The 16,187-nt window shown below is 46.1% G+C and overlaps 1 protein-coding gene across 4 annotated transcripts in view; it reads right to left on the bottom strand.

Moving 5' to 3' along the window:
* The window catches only part of arhgap32b (Rho GTPase activating protein 32b), a 232,009-nt gene that overhangs the window by 56,155 nt on the left and 159,667 nt on the right, over positions 1-16,187 (bottom strand). For all 4 annotated transcript variants that reach the window (XM_029690801.1, XM_029690800.1, XM_029690802.1 and 1 more), the window contains 4 exons: positions 12,484-12,621; positions 3,400-3,492; positions 2,821-2,943; positions 792-869 (listed from right to left, as the gene is read on the bottom strand). In XM_029690801.1, the coding sequence (XP_029546661.1) occupies positions 792-869; positions 2,821-2,943; positions 3,400-3,492; positions 12,484-12,621 (432 nt within the window). The remainder of the gene's footprint in view (positions 1-791; positions 870-2,820; positions 2,944-3,399; positions 3,493-12,483; positions 12,622-16,187) is intronic.

The following is a 16,187-nucleotide window of genomic DNA, read 5'->3' as shown; positions in this document are numbered from 1 at the left end:
GTGTGAGACATTTCTTCCTAGGAATGAGTGCCGTGAGTTACATTATTGAAAGCTTTGACAGATAATATCTTTAACAAAACAAAGGAACCATACTCTGTATGATATACCAAAAAACCAAACAAACAAGCTACTCTCCTCTGTCAACTCAGTATATACACAGCTACAGTACAACAAACCAACAGTTCCCGATCATCCTTGCGTTCAATAACATGTTGTGAAGCCCCGTCCAACATGGCTGCCCTCCCAGCTGGCCTGAATCCCCGGGGCAGCGAGCTGAGAGCAGGAGGCAGTGCTAAGGGGTAAGCTATGATCAGAACACTGTCACGGTTCAATGCGAAGGGCACAAGAAGTTCAGCTGGACTGGATCAACAGACACACAAAACTGGGCATCATTGGGCTCAAAGAAAGACTATTGATAACTTTAAATGGAATACTGGAAAACTTAGCTAAGCTAATATAATCACATCCCGATCAAGAACAACCACTTATTTTGTACGCATTTTGTATGTATGAATTAACTGACAAGAGAAATGTTTCACCCAAATGAACAATATGAGCCAATTTTCATTTGTACACAGAGTAAAATTTGCTAAACAGCCAAACCAAACGTGAACCAAATGAGAAAAGCACAATTGAAATCCTGGCCTTGTGGAGTCTATCGTAGATCAGTAGATGTGGATGCCAAGCCATCTGTATGCAACTTATCAACCCCAGATTCTAGATTGCGACACAGTGTGTGTGTGTGTGTGTGTGTGTGCGTGCGAACGCGCACACACTTCTGGGCCACCAACCTGAAAGCCGTGCTTGCCCCTCCACCATGTGGTGTCCTCTTTGGGGGGCATGTCAATAACAGACACGATGTCCCCAACCTGTCAGGGGAAAGAGAGAGGAGAAAGGGAAAGGGGGAGAGAGAAGAAGAAAGCGGGGATAGCTGGATCAAGTCATGCTGTGAATCCATTTGAGGGGGAACTACATACTAACTAACCCATACTATAGAGGGGATATTATGAGGGGTACCTTGCTAAGAAAATGTTGGGAACCACTGACTGCATCAGAATGTATTTCTACATAATAATTAGATGTAGAATCAGATGTAGTGTATGAAAAGAGAAATGGAGAAACAACACCATAGGAACAACGTAATGTATTGAGGCGTCTATATAAGAGTAAATATGATGCAGATAACCTGTCATGGTGTCCATACAGCAAAGAGAAACGTTCTCAGAAAATACATACGATTATTTATTACCGCATACAAGCACATCCATTCATCCATGACATCTCCATGTATTCGGAAAGTATTCAGACCCCTTGACTTTTTCCAAATGTTATGTTACAGCCTTATTCTAAAATTGAATACATTTTCCTCACCAATCTACACACAATACCCCATACTGTCAAAGCAAAATGTTTGCTATTTTTTTTTATTTTTATAAAAAAATAATGTATTTACATAAGTACTTAAGACCCTTTGCTATGAGACTCAAAATTGAGCTCAGGTACATCCTGTCTCCAACTTGATTGGAGTCCACCTGTGGTCAAATCAATTGATGGTACATCTACATAAGGTCCCACAGATGACAGTGCATGTCAGAGCAAAAACCAAGCCATGAGGTCGAAGGAATTGTCTGTAGAGCTCCGACACAGAATTGTGCAAAGGCACAGATCTGAGGAAGGGTACCAAAAAATGTATGCAGCATTGAAGGTCCACAAGAACACAGCGGCCTCCATCATTCTTAAATGGAAGAAGTTTGAAACCACCAAGACTATTCCTAGAGCTGACTGCATGGCCAAATTGAGCAATCAGGGGAGAAGGGCCTTGGTCAGAGAGGTGACCAAGAACCAGATGGTCACTCTGACAGAGCTCCAAAGTTCCTCTGTGGAGATGGGAGAACCTTCCAGAAGGACAACCATCTCTGCAGCACCCCACCAATCAGGCCTTTATGGTAGAGTGGCCAGACGGAGGCCACTCCTCAGTAAAAGGCACATGACAGGGAACCTAAAGGCCTAAGACCACGAGAAACAAGATTCTCTGGTCTGTTGAAACCAAGATTTAACTTTTTGGCCTGAATTCCAAGCGTCAATTCTGGAGGAAACCTGGCACCATTCCTACAGTGAAGCATGGTGGTGGCAGCGTCATGCTGTGTTTTTCAGTGGCAGGGACTGGGAGACTAGTCAGGATCGAGGGAAAGTTGAATGGAGCAAAGTACAGAGAGATCCTTGATGAAACTGGTGCGAAGGTTCACCTCCAACAGGAAAACGACCCTAAGCACACATCCAAGACAACGCAGGAGTGGCTTCAAGACAAGTCTCTGAATGTCCTTGAGTGGCCCAACCAGAGCCCGGACTTGAACCCGATCGAACATCTCTGGAGAGACCTGAAAATAGCTGTGCAGCAATGCTCCCCATCCAACCTGACAGAGCTTGAGAGGATCTGCAGAGAAGAACGGGAGAAACTCCCCGAATACAGGTGTGCCAAGCTTGTAGCGTCAAACTCAATAAGACTCAAGGCATTAACCACTTCCAAAGGTGCTTCAACAAAGTACTGAGTAAAGGGTCTGAATACTTAAGTAAATATGATATTTCATTTAAAAATTTTAATGGATTTGCAAACATTTCTACAAACCTCTTTTTGCTTTGTCATTATGTGTGTAGATTGATGAGGGGGAAAAAAAACAATTTTAGAATAAGGCTGTAATGTAACAAAATGTGGAAAAAGTCAAGGGGTCTAAATACTTTCTGAATGTAGTGTATGTCCATGTGATTGTGTGTGCATGCATGTGCAAATGTGTTTAAATGTGTGTCAACTCTCCCTGTCACCTCGAAGGAGAGCTCGTCGGCGGCCTGGGCAATGTAGCGTTTGATGACATGGGCGGCGGCGATGGCGGGCACGTTGATGGAGGACTCCTCGTGGACCAGTAAGTGGTTGCCTTTGTTATCAACCTGGAAAACACACACACAGTCAAGGTAGTGCCATATTTACTGTCTGTCAATGTAGACAGGTTACACTGGGTTGGTGAGCTACGGTTCTAGTGTGTGTAAGGCACTGCATCTCAGCGCAAGAGGCATCACTACAGTTCCTGGTTCGAATCCCGGCTGTATCACATCCGGCTGTGATTGGGAGTCCCATAGGGAGGCGCACAACTGGCCCAGCGTCGTCCGCGTTGGGCTGGGGTAGGCCGTCATTGTAAATAAGAATTTGTTCTGAACTGACTTGCCTAGTAAAATAAAGGTTTAATTATATATAAACATATATAAATAAGTGAGTAAAGAAAGATGAGCAGTAAGCAGATGTGTTCAAGAGAGAGAGAAAATGGAAAACTATGTTTTACGTGTGGTGTATTTGTGTAGAGTGGGAGATTGATAGACGGACAGACATAAACCCAGACAGAAGCTCACCTCCATCCATGTGAGGGCAGGCCCACAGTTGATCTTGTTGTCAGCGATAGCTGTGAGGCGGGAGAGGTAAGCCATCAGCATCTGGGAAACTGCCTGTGAGAGGAAACCAGAAACAGACCATGTGTAAAACACCGATATAAAACCAAACAAAACCCTTCTGTCACTGTAGTTCCACAGAGTGGTGTCGATTGACCTGTATGAGAATCCTGTGTGGCCACTTTGCGTGGTCTTTACAGCTGATCCAGAGACAGCGTGGTTGTTGTGTACATGATGGGTGAGGCTGGCATTAGGCTATACTTGCTAAGTAGAGCTGATCCTAAATAAGATAGTGGCCTCCTAACTGGATATACACGAGCAAACTAAATAACAAAAGGTACCATAGACTTTAAGCGGAAGTATCATCAGTATTATCATGGCCGTCAGGCTGGCAGACTCTTCAGGGAAATATATCCAATCAAGAGGCCATTAACGAAAGAAATCAACTCTGGTTGCGTATCTGCCTACCACCAGGGGAGTATACAGTTTCAATTTAACTCAACCCAATGAGGCTGCTAAGTGCGTTTACATCTGCAACCAATCAAAAACAAGAAGCACTCTCGTTTTTAAGCAGGGCAAATGATTTTCAGGGGACCCATGGTGATACATTTGATGTCAGCAGAACACAAATATTTGTTTTGTGCAATGCCTTTTTTCGCTTGCAATACTAAAATATATACACAACTTAAATGCCATATGCAAAACTGAATTGCCCATGGTCTGCCAATGACTACTCTACTCACAGTCCTACAAATTTGTTTCAGTGTGAGGCGGCAGTCAGAGAAATGGCTTTTAGTCTGTGTGCTTCACAAGCTAGTTGTCATTGAGGGACGGCTGTTTTTAGGTTTTACTGTAATTGTGTGTTCCTTTCACCAAGGTTATGTACTACTTCTGGACAGGAAGCAGTAAACACACAAAAGTGTGTGTGTGTGAGAGAGTGAGCGAGAGAGAGAGTAAGGAGAGAGGACGAGTCAAATAATTTGTGTGAGAGAAAATTGGAAAGTGTGCGAGCTCAATGAGTGTGTCAGCACATCTTGTACTGTAGGAGGGTACCACAGTACTTTAGAGGCATAATGGACTCTACAAAACACTTCAGCTGCTCTCAGGCAGGATAAACACATCTCAATGAGCATGAGCCAGAATGACATGATTGACTGAGCTCATAATGCAGTCGATCCTATTTTATTTGTCACATACACATGGTTAGCAGATGTTAATGCGAGTCTAGCGAAATGCTTGTGCTTCTAGTTCCGACAATGCATTAGTATCTAACACGTAATCTAACCCAACAATTTCACAACAATTACCTTATACACACAAGTGTAAAGGAATGAATAAGAATATGTACATAAAAAAATATGAATGAGGGATGGTATAGAACGGCATAGGCAAGATGCAGTAGATGTACAGAGTACAGTATATACATATGAGATGAGTAATGTAGGATATGTAAACATATAAAAGTGGCATTGTTTAAAGTGGCTAGTGATACATTACATCAAGATGGCAAGATGCAGTAGATGGTATAGAGTACAGTATATACATATGAGATGAGTAACGTAGGGTATGTAAACATTATATGAAGTGGCATTGTTTAAAGTGGCTAGTGATACATTTATTACATCAATTTTTACATTATTAAAGTGGCTGGAGTTGAGTCAGTATGTTGGCAGCAGCCACTCAATGTTAGTGATGGCTGTTTAACAGTCTGATGGCCTTGAGATAGAAGCTGTTTTTCAGTCTCTCAGTCCCCGCTTTGATGCATCTGTACTGACCTCGCCTTCTGGATGATAGCGGGGTGAACAGGCAGCGGCTTGGGTGCTTGTTGTCCTTGATGATCTTTTTGGCCTTCCTGTGACATCGGGTAGTGTAGGTGTCCTGGAGGGCAGGTAGTTTGCTCCCGGTGATGCGTTGTGCAGACCTCACTACCCTCTGGAGAGCCTTACGGTTATGGGCGGAGCAGTTGCCGTACCAGGCGGTGATACAGCCCGACAGGATGCTCTCGATTGTGCATCTGTAAAAGTTTGTGAGTGTTTTTGGTGAGAAGCCGAATTTCTTCAGCCTCCTGAGGTTGAAGAGGCGCTGCTGCGCCTTCTTCACCACGCTGTCTGTGTGGTTGGACCATTTCAGTTTGTCCGTGATGTGTACGCCGAGGAACTTAAAACTTTCTACCCTCTCCACTACTGTCCCGTCGATGTGGATAGGGGGGTGCTCCGTCTGCTGTTTCCTGAAGTCCACGATCATCTCCTTTGTTTTGTTGACGTTGAGTGTGAGGTTATTTTCCTGACACCACACTCCGAGGGCCCTCACCTCCTCCTTGTAGGCCGTCTCGTCGTTGTTGGTAATCAAGCCTACCACTGTAGTGTCGTCTGAAAACTTGATGATTGAGTTGGAGGTGTGCATGGCCACGAAGTCGTGGGTGAACAGGGAGTACAGGAGAGGGCTGAGAACGCACCCTTGTGGGGCCCCAGTGTTGAAGATCAGCGGGGTGGAGATGTTTTTACCTACCCTCACCACCTGGGGGTGGCCCGTCAGGAAGTCCAGGACCCAGTTGCACAAGGCGGGGTTGAGACCCAGGGTCTCGAGCTTGATGACGAGTTTGGAGGGTACTATGGTGTTAAATGCTGAGCTGTAGTCAATGAACAGCATTCTCACATAGGTATTCCTCTTGTCCAGATGGGTTAGGGCAGTGTGCAGTGTGATTGCGTCATCTGTGGATCTACTGGGGCGGTAAGCAAATTAGAGTGGGTCTAGGGTGTCAGGTACAGTGGAGGTGATATGGTCTTGGAGTAGTCTCTCAAAGCACTTCATGATGACGGAAGTGAGTGCTACAGGGCAGTAGTCATTTAGGTCTGCGCATGCTCTGAGGATGCAGCTGGGGATGCCGTCTGGGATGCCTGCAGCCTTGCGAGGGTTGACACGTTTAAATGTTTTGCTCACGTCGGCTGCAGTGAAGGAGAGGCCGCAGGTTTTGGTAGCGGGCCGTGTCAGTGGCACTGTGTTGTCCTCAAAGCGAGCAAAGAAGTTGTTTAGTTTGTCTGGGAGCAAGACATCCTGGTCCGCAATGGAGCTGGTTTTCCTTTTATAGTCCGTGATTGGCTGTAGACCCTGCCACATACCTCTCGTGTCTGAGCCGTTGAATTGCGACTCCACTTTGTCTCTATACTGACGCTTAGCTTGTTTGATTGCCTTGCGGAGGGAATAGCTACACTGTTTGTATTCGGTCATGTTTCCGGTCACCTTGTCCTGATTAAAAGCAGTGGTTCGCGCTTTCAGTTTTGTGCGAATGCTGCCATCAATCTGGTTTGGGAATGTTTTAATAGACGCTGTTGGTACGACATCACCGATGCACTTGCTATTAAACCCGCTCACCGAATCAGCGTATTCATCAATGTTGTTGTTCGCCGCAATGCGGAACATATCCCAGTCCACGTGATCGAAGCAATCTTGAAGTGTGCAATCCGATTGGTCAGACCAGCGTTGAGCAGACCTGAGTGCGGGAGCTTCCTGTTTTAGTTTCTGTCTATAGGCTGGAAGCAACAAAATGGAGTCGTGGTCAGCTTTTCCGAAAGGAGGGCGGGGGAGGGCCTTATATGCGTCGCGGAAGTTAGAATAACAATGATCTAGGGTTTTGCCAGCCCTGGTAGCGCAATTGATATGCTGATAGAATTTAGGGAGCCTTGTTTTCAGATTAGCCTTGTTAAAATCCCCAGCTACAATAAATGCAGCCTCAGGATATGTGGTTTCCAGTTTACATAGAGTCAAATGAAGTTCGTTCAGGGCCATCGATGTGTCTGCTTGGGAGGGGATATATGCGGCTGTGATTATAATCGAAGAGAATTCTCTAGGTAGATAATGCGGTCGGCATTTGATTGTGAGGAATTCTAAGTGAGGTGAACAGAAGAACTTGAGTTCCTGTTCCTGAGTTCCTATATGTTGTTTACTGAAATGAGGGTTGTTTCTATTTTTTTTGAGGCGACTTCTTGAGTAATGCACAACAGATGGCCAGGAGATTTCATAGGTCTGTGGCAGTCCTTCATGTTCCATATTCTATAAAGGCTAGGACAATAGAAGAATAGAGAGACATTGTGAAAACATTATGTGAGTGAGATACAGCGTCTCTGTCATCAAAAGACATTGTTAGATCAAGTTAAAGAATCTCAAGAGGGACTACTGTCTGTGATGACTACAGAGAGAACTGTATTGAGAGAGCGAGAGGGATAGAGAGCCAAATAGAGAGAAGAAAAAAGACAGCATGAGAGAGAGAAAGGGCAAAAGGAAAGAGTGACTGGTGAGCGCCTAGCAGAGGGAATCAAACACTCCACGGGAGGCCAATTAGAGAGGAGACGAAGAGGAGAGAGAGGTTAAATAAGGGAAGAGAAGAGAGAGGTTAAATAAGGGAAGAGAAGAGAGAGGTTAAATAAGGGAAGAGAAGAGAGAGGTTAAATAAGGGAAGAGAAGAGAGAGGTTAAATAAGGGAAGAGAAGAGAGAGGTTAAATAAGGGAAGAGAAGAGAGAGGTTAAATAAGGGAAGAGAAGAGAGGAAAAGTTAGAGGACAGGAGAGGTTAGAGAACTGAGCCCAAAGAGAGGCGAGGACTAAGAGAGGTTAGAGGAAAGGAAAGAGGAGATGAGAAAGGAGAGGTGAGATGATAGGAAAGCAGAGCAGAGGAAATGAGAGGTTAGGCCAGGACAGAAGAGGTTAGGAGAAGAGGAAGGGATAGAGAGAGAGATTATAGGAGAAGAGAAATTAGAGAAGGGAGAAGAGGTTAGAGCAGAGAAGTGGTGGGCACGGGGCCAGCCGTGGGGCCCTCTCATGACCCTCTCTCTTTCTCTCCGGGAGGTTCAAGGCCGCTGCCTGCCACATCGATTCCAGTACATGAGCTGGCACCGTGCGAACCCAATCAGGCCAGGGCCGACCAACACACCCACAGAGGCCGAGTGTTGTAGCCCAGAGGAAGGGGCCTAATGGGGCACAATCTGACGACATGTACATGACACTGCCACCTTAGCCCTGGTTTTAAAAGTCCCACATCCTCTGAGCCTTTGTTTTCTTTCCACAAGATGTGGCACCAACAGTACAATATAAATGTAAACATGTATAACCAGATTAACCACAATTTAACCCAAAGCCAGGACAAATCTGGCCAAGAGGAACCGGTGAAGATAAAGCAATTCTATATGTGGAAGATAATAAGATATGTAAATGACAAAGCATGCCCGGGTAAAAAAAAAAAAAAAGGATGTTTGTTTTTCATTTGAGACTTCACTGTGGCACTAACCAGTCCAAACAATGGTTAAATGATCAGATACGTCCAAATATGTCATGAAGGCCATATGTCACCTTGAGGGAGCTCAATGAAGACGAAGCTGACAACATTTAAACGGATCTCAGGATAAATCAAATATTCGCCTAAACAACTCTCATCCGTCAAACGTTGCAGGGAGGGAGAGTACAGAACGTTGAATCGGACACCACGTTTTGCCTAAATGATAAAAACGGTTAGCCTAAGACAAAAAGAATGCCAAAAAGAAAATGAAAAGATTGCCAACAGTGCTACAATACTAAGCACTTGATTTGGAGGGTAAATAGGCTTCTGTATAGAGGGCTTGCTTTGCAGAGCAGCAGAGAAGGAAGGCCATGCACGGTCTGGTCTGGGCTATAATAAGCAAGGCTGGGTAAGGAAAGCTTTTCTCTGATGACATGGATGCTTTCCTTGTTGTGCTGCAGTTGTTGGTTACTGTTGGTGATGAATACCCTGGCGCTTCCCACAAGACTTGTCCTATTCAGCGCACTAATCCAAGAGTGAGCCTTCCCCTGTGTGTGCCAGACAGTGTATGCGCCCCAAATGGCACCCTAGTCCTCATACAGTGCACTACTTTTGACCAGGGCTCTGATCGAAAGTAGCGCACTATGTAGGGAATATGGTACCATTTGCGCCGCCGCCAGTGTCTCTCCTTAGTCCTCCATCCTCGAGTGTCAACATGGCCAAGCAAACACAGACCAAAAGAGGGCCAAGACTCTCCAGAAAGACAAAGACCAGAGAACATAGGGTAAAACAAGAGTAAAGCCAAGCACAACATGGCTAACGGAATCAATAGGGAGACGGATTAGTTGATTAGCAGTAAGTCTCCTGATTTCGCAGAAAATTCGGACCAACTCTTTTCAGGTCTTAGACTTAATGAGTCATGGAAGACATTGTGTGAGCTAATGTCAACTCATTTCGACCAGGCAATTTAGAGCTCCATGTACTGGCCTGCAGAACAGTGGCCATTGTGTATTGTAATGAGCAGGCAATATGATGGTTAATATACTAGTTAGGCTAACACTATCCAAATAACTGCAGTAGCTAGGTACCAAACTGAGGGAGCGGCAAATCAGCCCCTCGACAATACTGTTAGTGACATTTAAATTGAAGCCAATTTTCCCATACAATAATTCATCCTGTAAGAACCTCTTTGTATTAAATGCCTGAAAGCTACAATAAAACAATGACAGCTTGAGCACGCAGCCTCCCAAAAAACTATTTGTAAAGCTGGGCTGCCTGAAATTACTACACGCTCACTCGCCGCTATTATTTGTCCCAGCAGCCGCAGACACAGATTAAACCGAAAGGTCCGACATCTTGTTCAACCAATCACAACCGAGGTAGACCTATTTCCTCAGCCTTGTTTTGTGAAAACCCTAATAACCTGTTGTACCAGTCCTGTTGAGTGCTGAACATTCCACTACTGAAGGACCCATGCTTTCATTGTGGGCGTAGTAATCTAACCTCCTGTGATTAGTCAACATGCCGCCCGGGCCTCCCAGTGTTTCCCATTACACAGGGGACTGGAGGACCTGCATCCCAAAATGGCACCCTATATAGTGTACTACTTTTGAGAATGGCCCATAGAGCTCTGGTCAAAAGTAGTGCACTATGAAGGGAATGGGGTGCCATTTGGGATGCACACATAACGTGGTGCCTAGTCAGCCTACCTTCGTGGGAGTCTCTATTTAGGAGAGAAAGAAAGAGTATTAGGGCCTTTTTTTCCCATGGACTGAACGATCATAACAGGTAGGCATTAACAGCCACTCCAAACTTCAAAGGCCATCGATTTAGTTGTGAAAATATGCCACAGTTCAAGTGGGCTTTCGCTGTGAAAACTACTGTAAAGAGTGAGAGAGTGTGTGAGAGGGAGGGGAAAGAGAGAGGGAGGGGAAAGAGAGAGCGAGGGGAAAGAGAGGGAGGGAAAGAGAGAGGGAGGGGAAAGAGAGAGGGAGGGGAAAGAGAGAGGGAGGGGAAAGAGAGAGGGAGGGGAAAGAGAGAGGGAGGGGAAAGAGAGAAGGAGGGGAAAGAGAGAGGGAGGGGAAAGAGAGGGAGGGGAAGAGAGAGGGAGGGGAAAGAGAGAGGGAGGGGAAAGAGAGAGGGAGGGGAAAGAGAGAGGGAGGGGAAAGAGAGAGGGAGGGGAAAGAGAGAGGGAGGGGAAAGAGAGAGGGAGGGGAAAGAGAGAGGGAGGGGAAAGAGAGAGGAGACAAAGAGAGAGGAGACAAAGAGAGAGGAGGAAAAGAGAGAAGAGGAAAAGAGAGAGGAGGAAAAGAGAGGGGGGTAGAGAGAGGGGGGTAGAGAGAGGGAGGGGAAAAGAGAGGGAGGGGAAGAGAGAGGGAGGGGAAGAGAGAGGGAGGGGAAAGAGAGAGGGAGGGGAAAGAGAGAGGGAGGGGAAAGAGAGAGGGAGGGGAAAGAGAGAGGGAGGGGAAAGAGAGAGGGAGGGGAAAGAGAGAGGGAGGGGAAAGAGAGAGGGAGGGGAAAGAGAGAGGAGGCAAAGAGAGAGGAGACAAAGAGAGAGGAGGAAAAGAGAGAAGAGGAAAAGAGAGAGGAGGAAAAGAGAGGGGGGTAGAGAGAGGGGGGTAGAGAGAGGGAGGGGAAAAGAGAGGGAGGGGAAGAGAGAGGGAGGGGAAGAGAGAGGGAGGGGTAGAGAGAGGGAGGGGAAGAGAGAGAGGGGGGGTGTAAGAGAGAGGGAGGGGAAAGAGAGAGGGAGGGGAAAGAGAGAGGAGGCAAAGAGAGAGGAGACAAAGAGAGAGGAGGAAAAGAGAGAAGAGGAAAAGAGAGAGGAGGAAAAGAGAGGGGGGTAGAGAGAGGGGGTAGAGAGAGGGAGGGGAAAAGAGAGGGAGGGGAAGAGAGAGGGAGGGGAAGAGAGAGGGAGGGGAAGAGAGAGGGAGGGGAAAGAGAGAGGGAGGGGAAAGAGAGAGGGAGGGGAAAGAGAGAGGGAGGGGAAAGAGAGAGGAGGGGAAAGAGAGAGGAGGGGAAAGAGAGAGGGAGGGGAAAGAGAGAGGGAGGGGAAAGAGAGAGGGAGGGGAAAGAGAGAGGAGGCAAAGAGAGAGGAGACAAAGAGAGAGGAGACAAAGAGAGAGGAGGAAAAGAGAGAAGAGGAAAAGAGAGGGGGGTAGAGAGAGGGGGGTAGAGAGAGGGGGGTAGAGAGAGGGAGGGGAAAAGAGAGGGAGGGGAAGAGAGAGGGAGGGGGAGAGAGAGGGAGGGGAAGAGAGAGGGAGGGGAAGAGAGAGGGAGGGGAAAAGAGAGAGGGGGGGTGTAAGAGAGCGAAAGCTCCCGTCACAGCTCAGCGGGGATGGAGAGGCTTTCTAAACACGTAAACACAGAGACTATACAGCTGGCTCCCTCTTAACACTAGGCCATTAGACACCATTAAAAACAGCACAATTGGACACTTTCACTCATTTAGGCCATGAATCAGCCTGCAACAAAGACCATAGCAGGAGTTTGTAAAACAAGCAAAAATGGCATGGACATTGTACTGGTATTTCACTCTAGCAAAGAAACGGTCGCAAAACTGTTCTGAAGTGAGCCCTGTCTTTTGCCTCTGGTTTCTGTCTGAACCCTAAACCGTTATCATGTATAACCCTGAAGGGCATAATATAGTCCTTGCAGTCATAAGCTCTGAGGCGGCATTCAAAGTGGGAGACTGGAGACTGGGAGAGACCATCTGAATGGTGGTATAGGGGTGTTGGGAGGGGAGGGGTGGCACATCAGCTGTACTGAGACCAGGCGTCTTACCTCGGTGCGATCACTCAGACTGTCAAATCGAGGAACCTCTGGCAGCTGCGAGAAGCGGCGGTCATATATGCAGAGGTGCAGGTGCTTATCCAGGACACGAAAATCTTCATAGCTGCGCTTCACAATCCAGTTCCGGCCCTGCAGAGAAAAAACAAGAGAGTCAGCCAGTGGGAAAGAGAGGAGAGAGAGAGAACGTTTCAAAAGACAGGGGAGGTGCATAAGCCCTTGGCTGCTTTACTAGCCTGGTAACAGATACCCCTCACGCCCTAATTCAGAATCCACCGCTGAGATGGGGTGACAGGAGGGGAGCTCTATGCTTTTACTAGGGGGATCAGAGAGGGGGCAGGGCTCAACATTAACGCTGTCCGCTTGCCCGGGCAAGTAAAAAAAAAAAATAATTGTTGGACAGGCAGATTACATGGACAAATAAAAAAATTCAAAAATCACCATATCAAACAATTAGGCTCCTCTAATCATTTGCCCAGTTATAGTTTTTGGTCATCAATGAAAATCCTGGAAAAGTCATGGTGTGTGCATCACCTGCGTGTGGTCCAGTGGGGGGGTGACATTTGCTTAGCAGGTAAAATAATGATATAACAAACTACCTAGATAGCCAATTCAAAACATAGTGTAGTTTGGCTAATTCTAACTACTTAACTGTTTAGCATACATTAATGTCATTGTCATGTCCTAAAATAACTTTCCACCGGCACTCGTTATAACCGCAAATGGCCAACACGCAAACGGGTGAGCAGTTGATGAAACCAATGCTGCATACTCTGGATGTAAAACAATCTCTCAAGCGCTCAAAATTGGCTCGGATTCTCCTCTATTCAATACCGTTAATTCTGACAAAGTAAAAATAATATTCTTAGAATAGCCTAATTGATAAGTAACTCCTATGCTGTCAAGATCTCTCATGAACACTGAATATTATTTTAACCTTACAAATAGATAAACATCTTAACTACCTCGCACACCTTCGCCATTTGATCCCCGGTTCATTGAATGAGGGAATAATTTTTTAAAGACATAAAAAGTATTTGGCTATAATTGTAATGTTGCAGGGTGGCCAACCCTCCTCCTGGAGAGTCCAGGAGAGCTACTGGGTATGCAGGCTTTTGCTCCAGCCCAACTCGAACATACTATATTGTAAAAAAAATGATCAGCTGCTCAAATCAAATTGTATTGCTTCCATACACATGTTAATCTGATATTATTGCGGTGTAGTGAAAAGCTTGTTTCTCTAAAAGTGCAGTAATATCTAACAACACACACAAATCTAAAGGTAAAATAAAGGAATTAAGAAATATAGAAATACTAGGACGCGCAATGTCGGAGTATAAATATATATGTGACGGATGTATAGACATTATGGACAGTATGTGGATAGAAAATAGTACAATTGTATACAGCAAAAGTTAAATAGGATGGCCTTGACTAGAATACAGTATATATAGTACCGTAATTTCCGGACTATTGAGCGCACCTGAATATAAGCTGCACCCACTGAATTTTTTTTAAATTATTATTTTGAACATAAATAAGCCGCACGTCTATAAGCCGCAGGTGCGTACCGGTACATTGAAACAAATTAACTTTACACAGGCTTTAACGAAACATGGCTTGTAACAAAAACAAATAGGCTTTAACGAAACACGGCTTGTAACAAAAAATTAAAAATTAACAGTAAACAGTAGCCTACCAAGAAAGTCATTGCTCCAGACCAAGCTCCCGTGCAGCAGCTCTATTTCCTTTTCCAACAGCCAGATCAATCGCCTTCAACTTGAAAGCTGCATCATGTGCATTTCTCCGTGTCTTTGCCATGATGAGGGTGACAAAATGACTACCGTAATCAGAATGATGGGAAGTTTGAGCGCGCTCAATTTAATCTAAACAGTAAACAAAAAAGTTGTTTGACCTTAACCCGTTCGGCAATTCCATTGGTCTAATGAAAGCTTCATGCCGCCAAAAAACTGAGCACGTCACAGAATGTATTTTTTTTTTTTTTTTAAAGCGGGAAAAATCCATATATTAGCCGCGTCATTGTTTAACCCGCGAGGTTCAAAGTGTGGGAAAAAAGTAGCGGCTTATAGTCTGGAAATTACGGTATATATGAAATCAGTAAAACAGTACATAAACATGATTAAAATGATCAGTGTTCCATCACTAATGTGACCAGTGTTCCATGTCTATGTATATAGGGCAGCAGCATTTAAGGTGCAGGGATGAGTTACCGGGTGGTAGCCGCCTAGTGACAGTAACTAAGTTTAGGGCAGGGTACTGGGTGGAGGCCGGCTAGTGATGGCTATTTAACAGTCTGATGGCCTCGAGATAGAAGCTGTTTTTCAGTCTCTCGGTCCCAGCTTTGCTGCACCAACCTCGCCTTCTGGATGATAGCGGAGTGAACAGGCCGTGGCTCAGGTCCTTGATGTTCTTCTTGTCCTTCTTTTGACACCGGGTGCCGTAGCTGTCCTGAAGGGCAGGCAGTGTGCTTCTGGTGACGTGTTCGGCTGACCACACCACCATCTGGAGAGCCCTGTGGTTGCGGACGGTGCAGTTGCCGTACCATGCGGTGATACAGCCCGACAGGATGCTCTCAATGGTGCGCCTGTAAAGGTTTGTGAGGGTCTTAGGGGCCAAGCCAGCTTCCTGAGGTTGAAGAGGCGCTGTTGCTCCTACTATACCACACTGTGTGGGTGGACCATTTCAGATTGTCAGTGATGTGTAGACTGAGGAACTTGAAGCTCTTCACCTTCTCCACTGTGGCCCCGTTGATGTGAATGGGGGCGTGCTCCCTCTGCTGTCTCCTGAAGTCCACGATCAGTTCCTTCGTTTTGTTGACGTTGAGGTTATTTTCATGTCACAACTTCGCCAGGGCCCTCACCTCTTCCCTGTAAGCTGTCTTGTCGTTGTTGGTAATCAGGCCTACCACTGTTGTGTCGTCTGAAAACTTGATGATTGAGTTGGAAGCGTGTGGCCACACAATCATGGGTAAACAGGGAGTACAGGAGGGGGCTGAGCACACACCCTTGTGGGGCCCCTGTGTTGAGGATCAGCATAGTGGAGGTGCTGTTGCCTACCTTCATCACCTGGGGGCGGCCCGTCAGGAAGTTGAGGACCCAGTTGCACAGGGCGGGGTTCAGACCCATGGTCCCGAGCTTCACGATGAGCTTGGAGGGTACTATGTTGTTGAAGGCTGAGCTGTAGTCAATGAACAGCATTCTTACATAGGTATTCCTCTTGTCCAGATGGGATAGGGCAGTGTGCAGTACCATGTAGATTGCATAATCAGTGGATCTATTGGGGCGGTATGCAAATTGCAGGGTGTCGGGTAAGGTAAAGGTGATATGATCCTTAACTAGTCTCTCAAAGCACTTCATGATGACAGAAGTGAGTGCTACGGGGCGAGTCATTTTGTTCAGTTACCTTCACTTTCTTGGGTACAGAAACAATAGTAGACATCTTGAAGCAAGTGGGGACAGCAAACTGGGATAGGGAGAGATTGAATATGTCCGTAACCACTCCAACCAGCTGGTCTGCGCATGTTCCGAGGATGCGGCTAGGGATGCCGGCAGCCTTGCAAGGGTTAAAACGCTTAAATGTCTTACTCACAGTCCTCGGGAGCGGCCCGTGTCAGTGGCACTGTGTTATCCTCAAAGTGGGCAAATAAGGTGTTTAGCTTGTCGGGAGCACGACATCAA

Source organism: Salmo trutta, chromosome 15 (assembly GCF_901001165.1).
Source record: "Salmo trutta chromosome 15, fSalTru1.1, whole genome shotgun sequence".
NCBI lineage: Eukaryota > Metazoa > Chordata > Actinopteri > Salmoniformes > Salmonidae > Salmo > Salmo trutta.
Note: the sequence above shows the minus strand (reverse complement) of the source record. Positions and strands in the feature narration are given on the sequence as shown.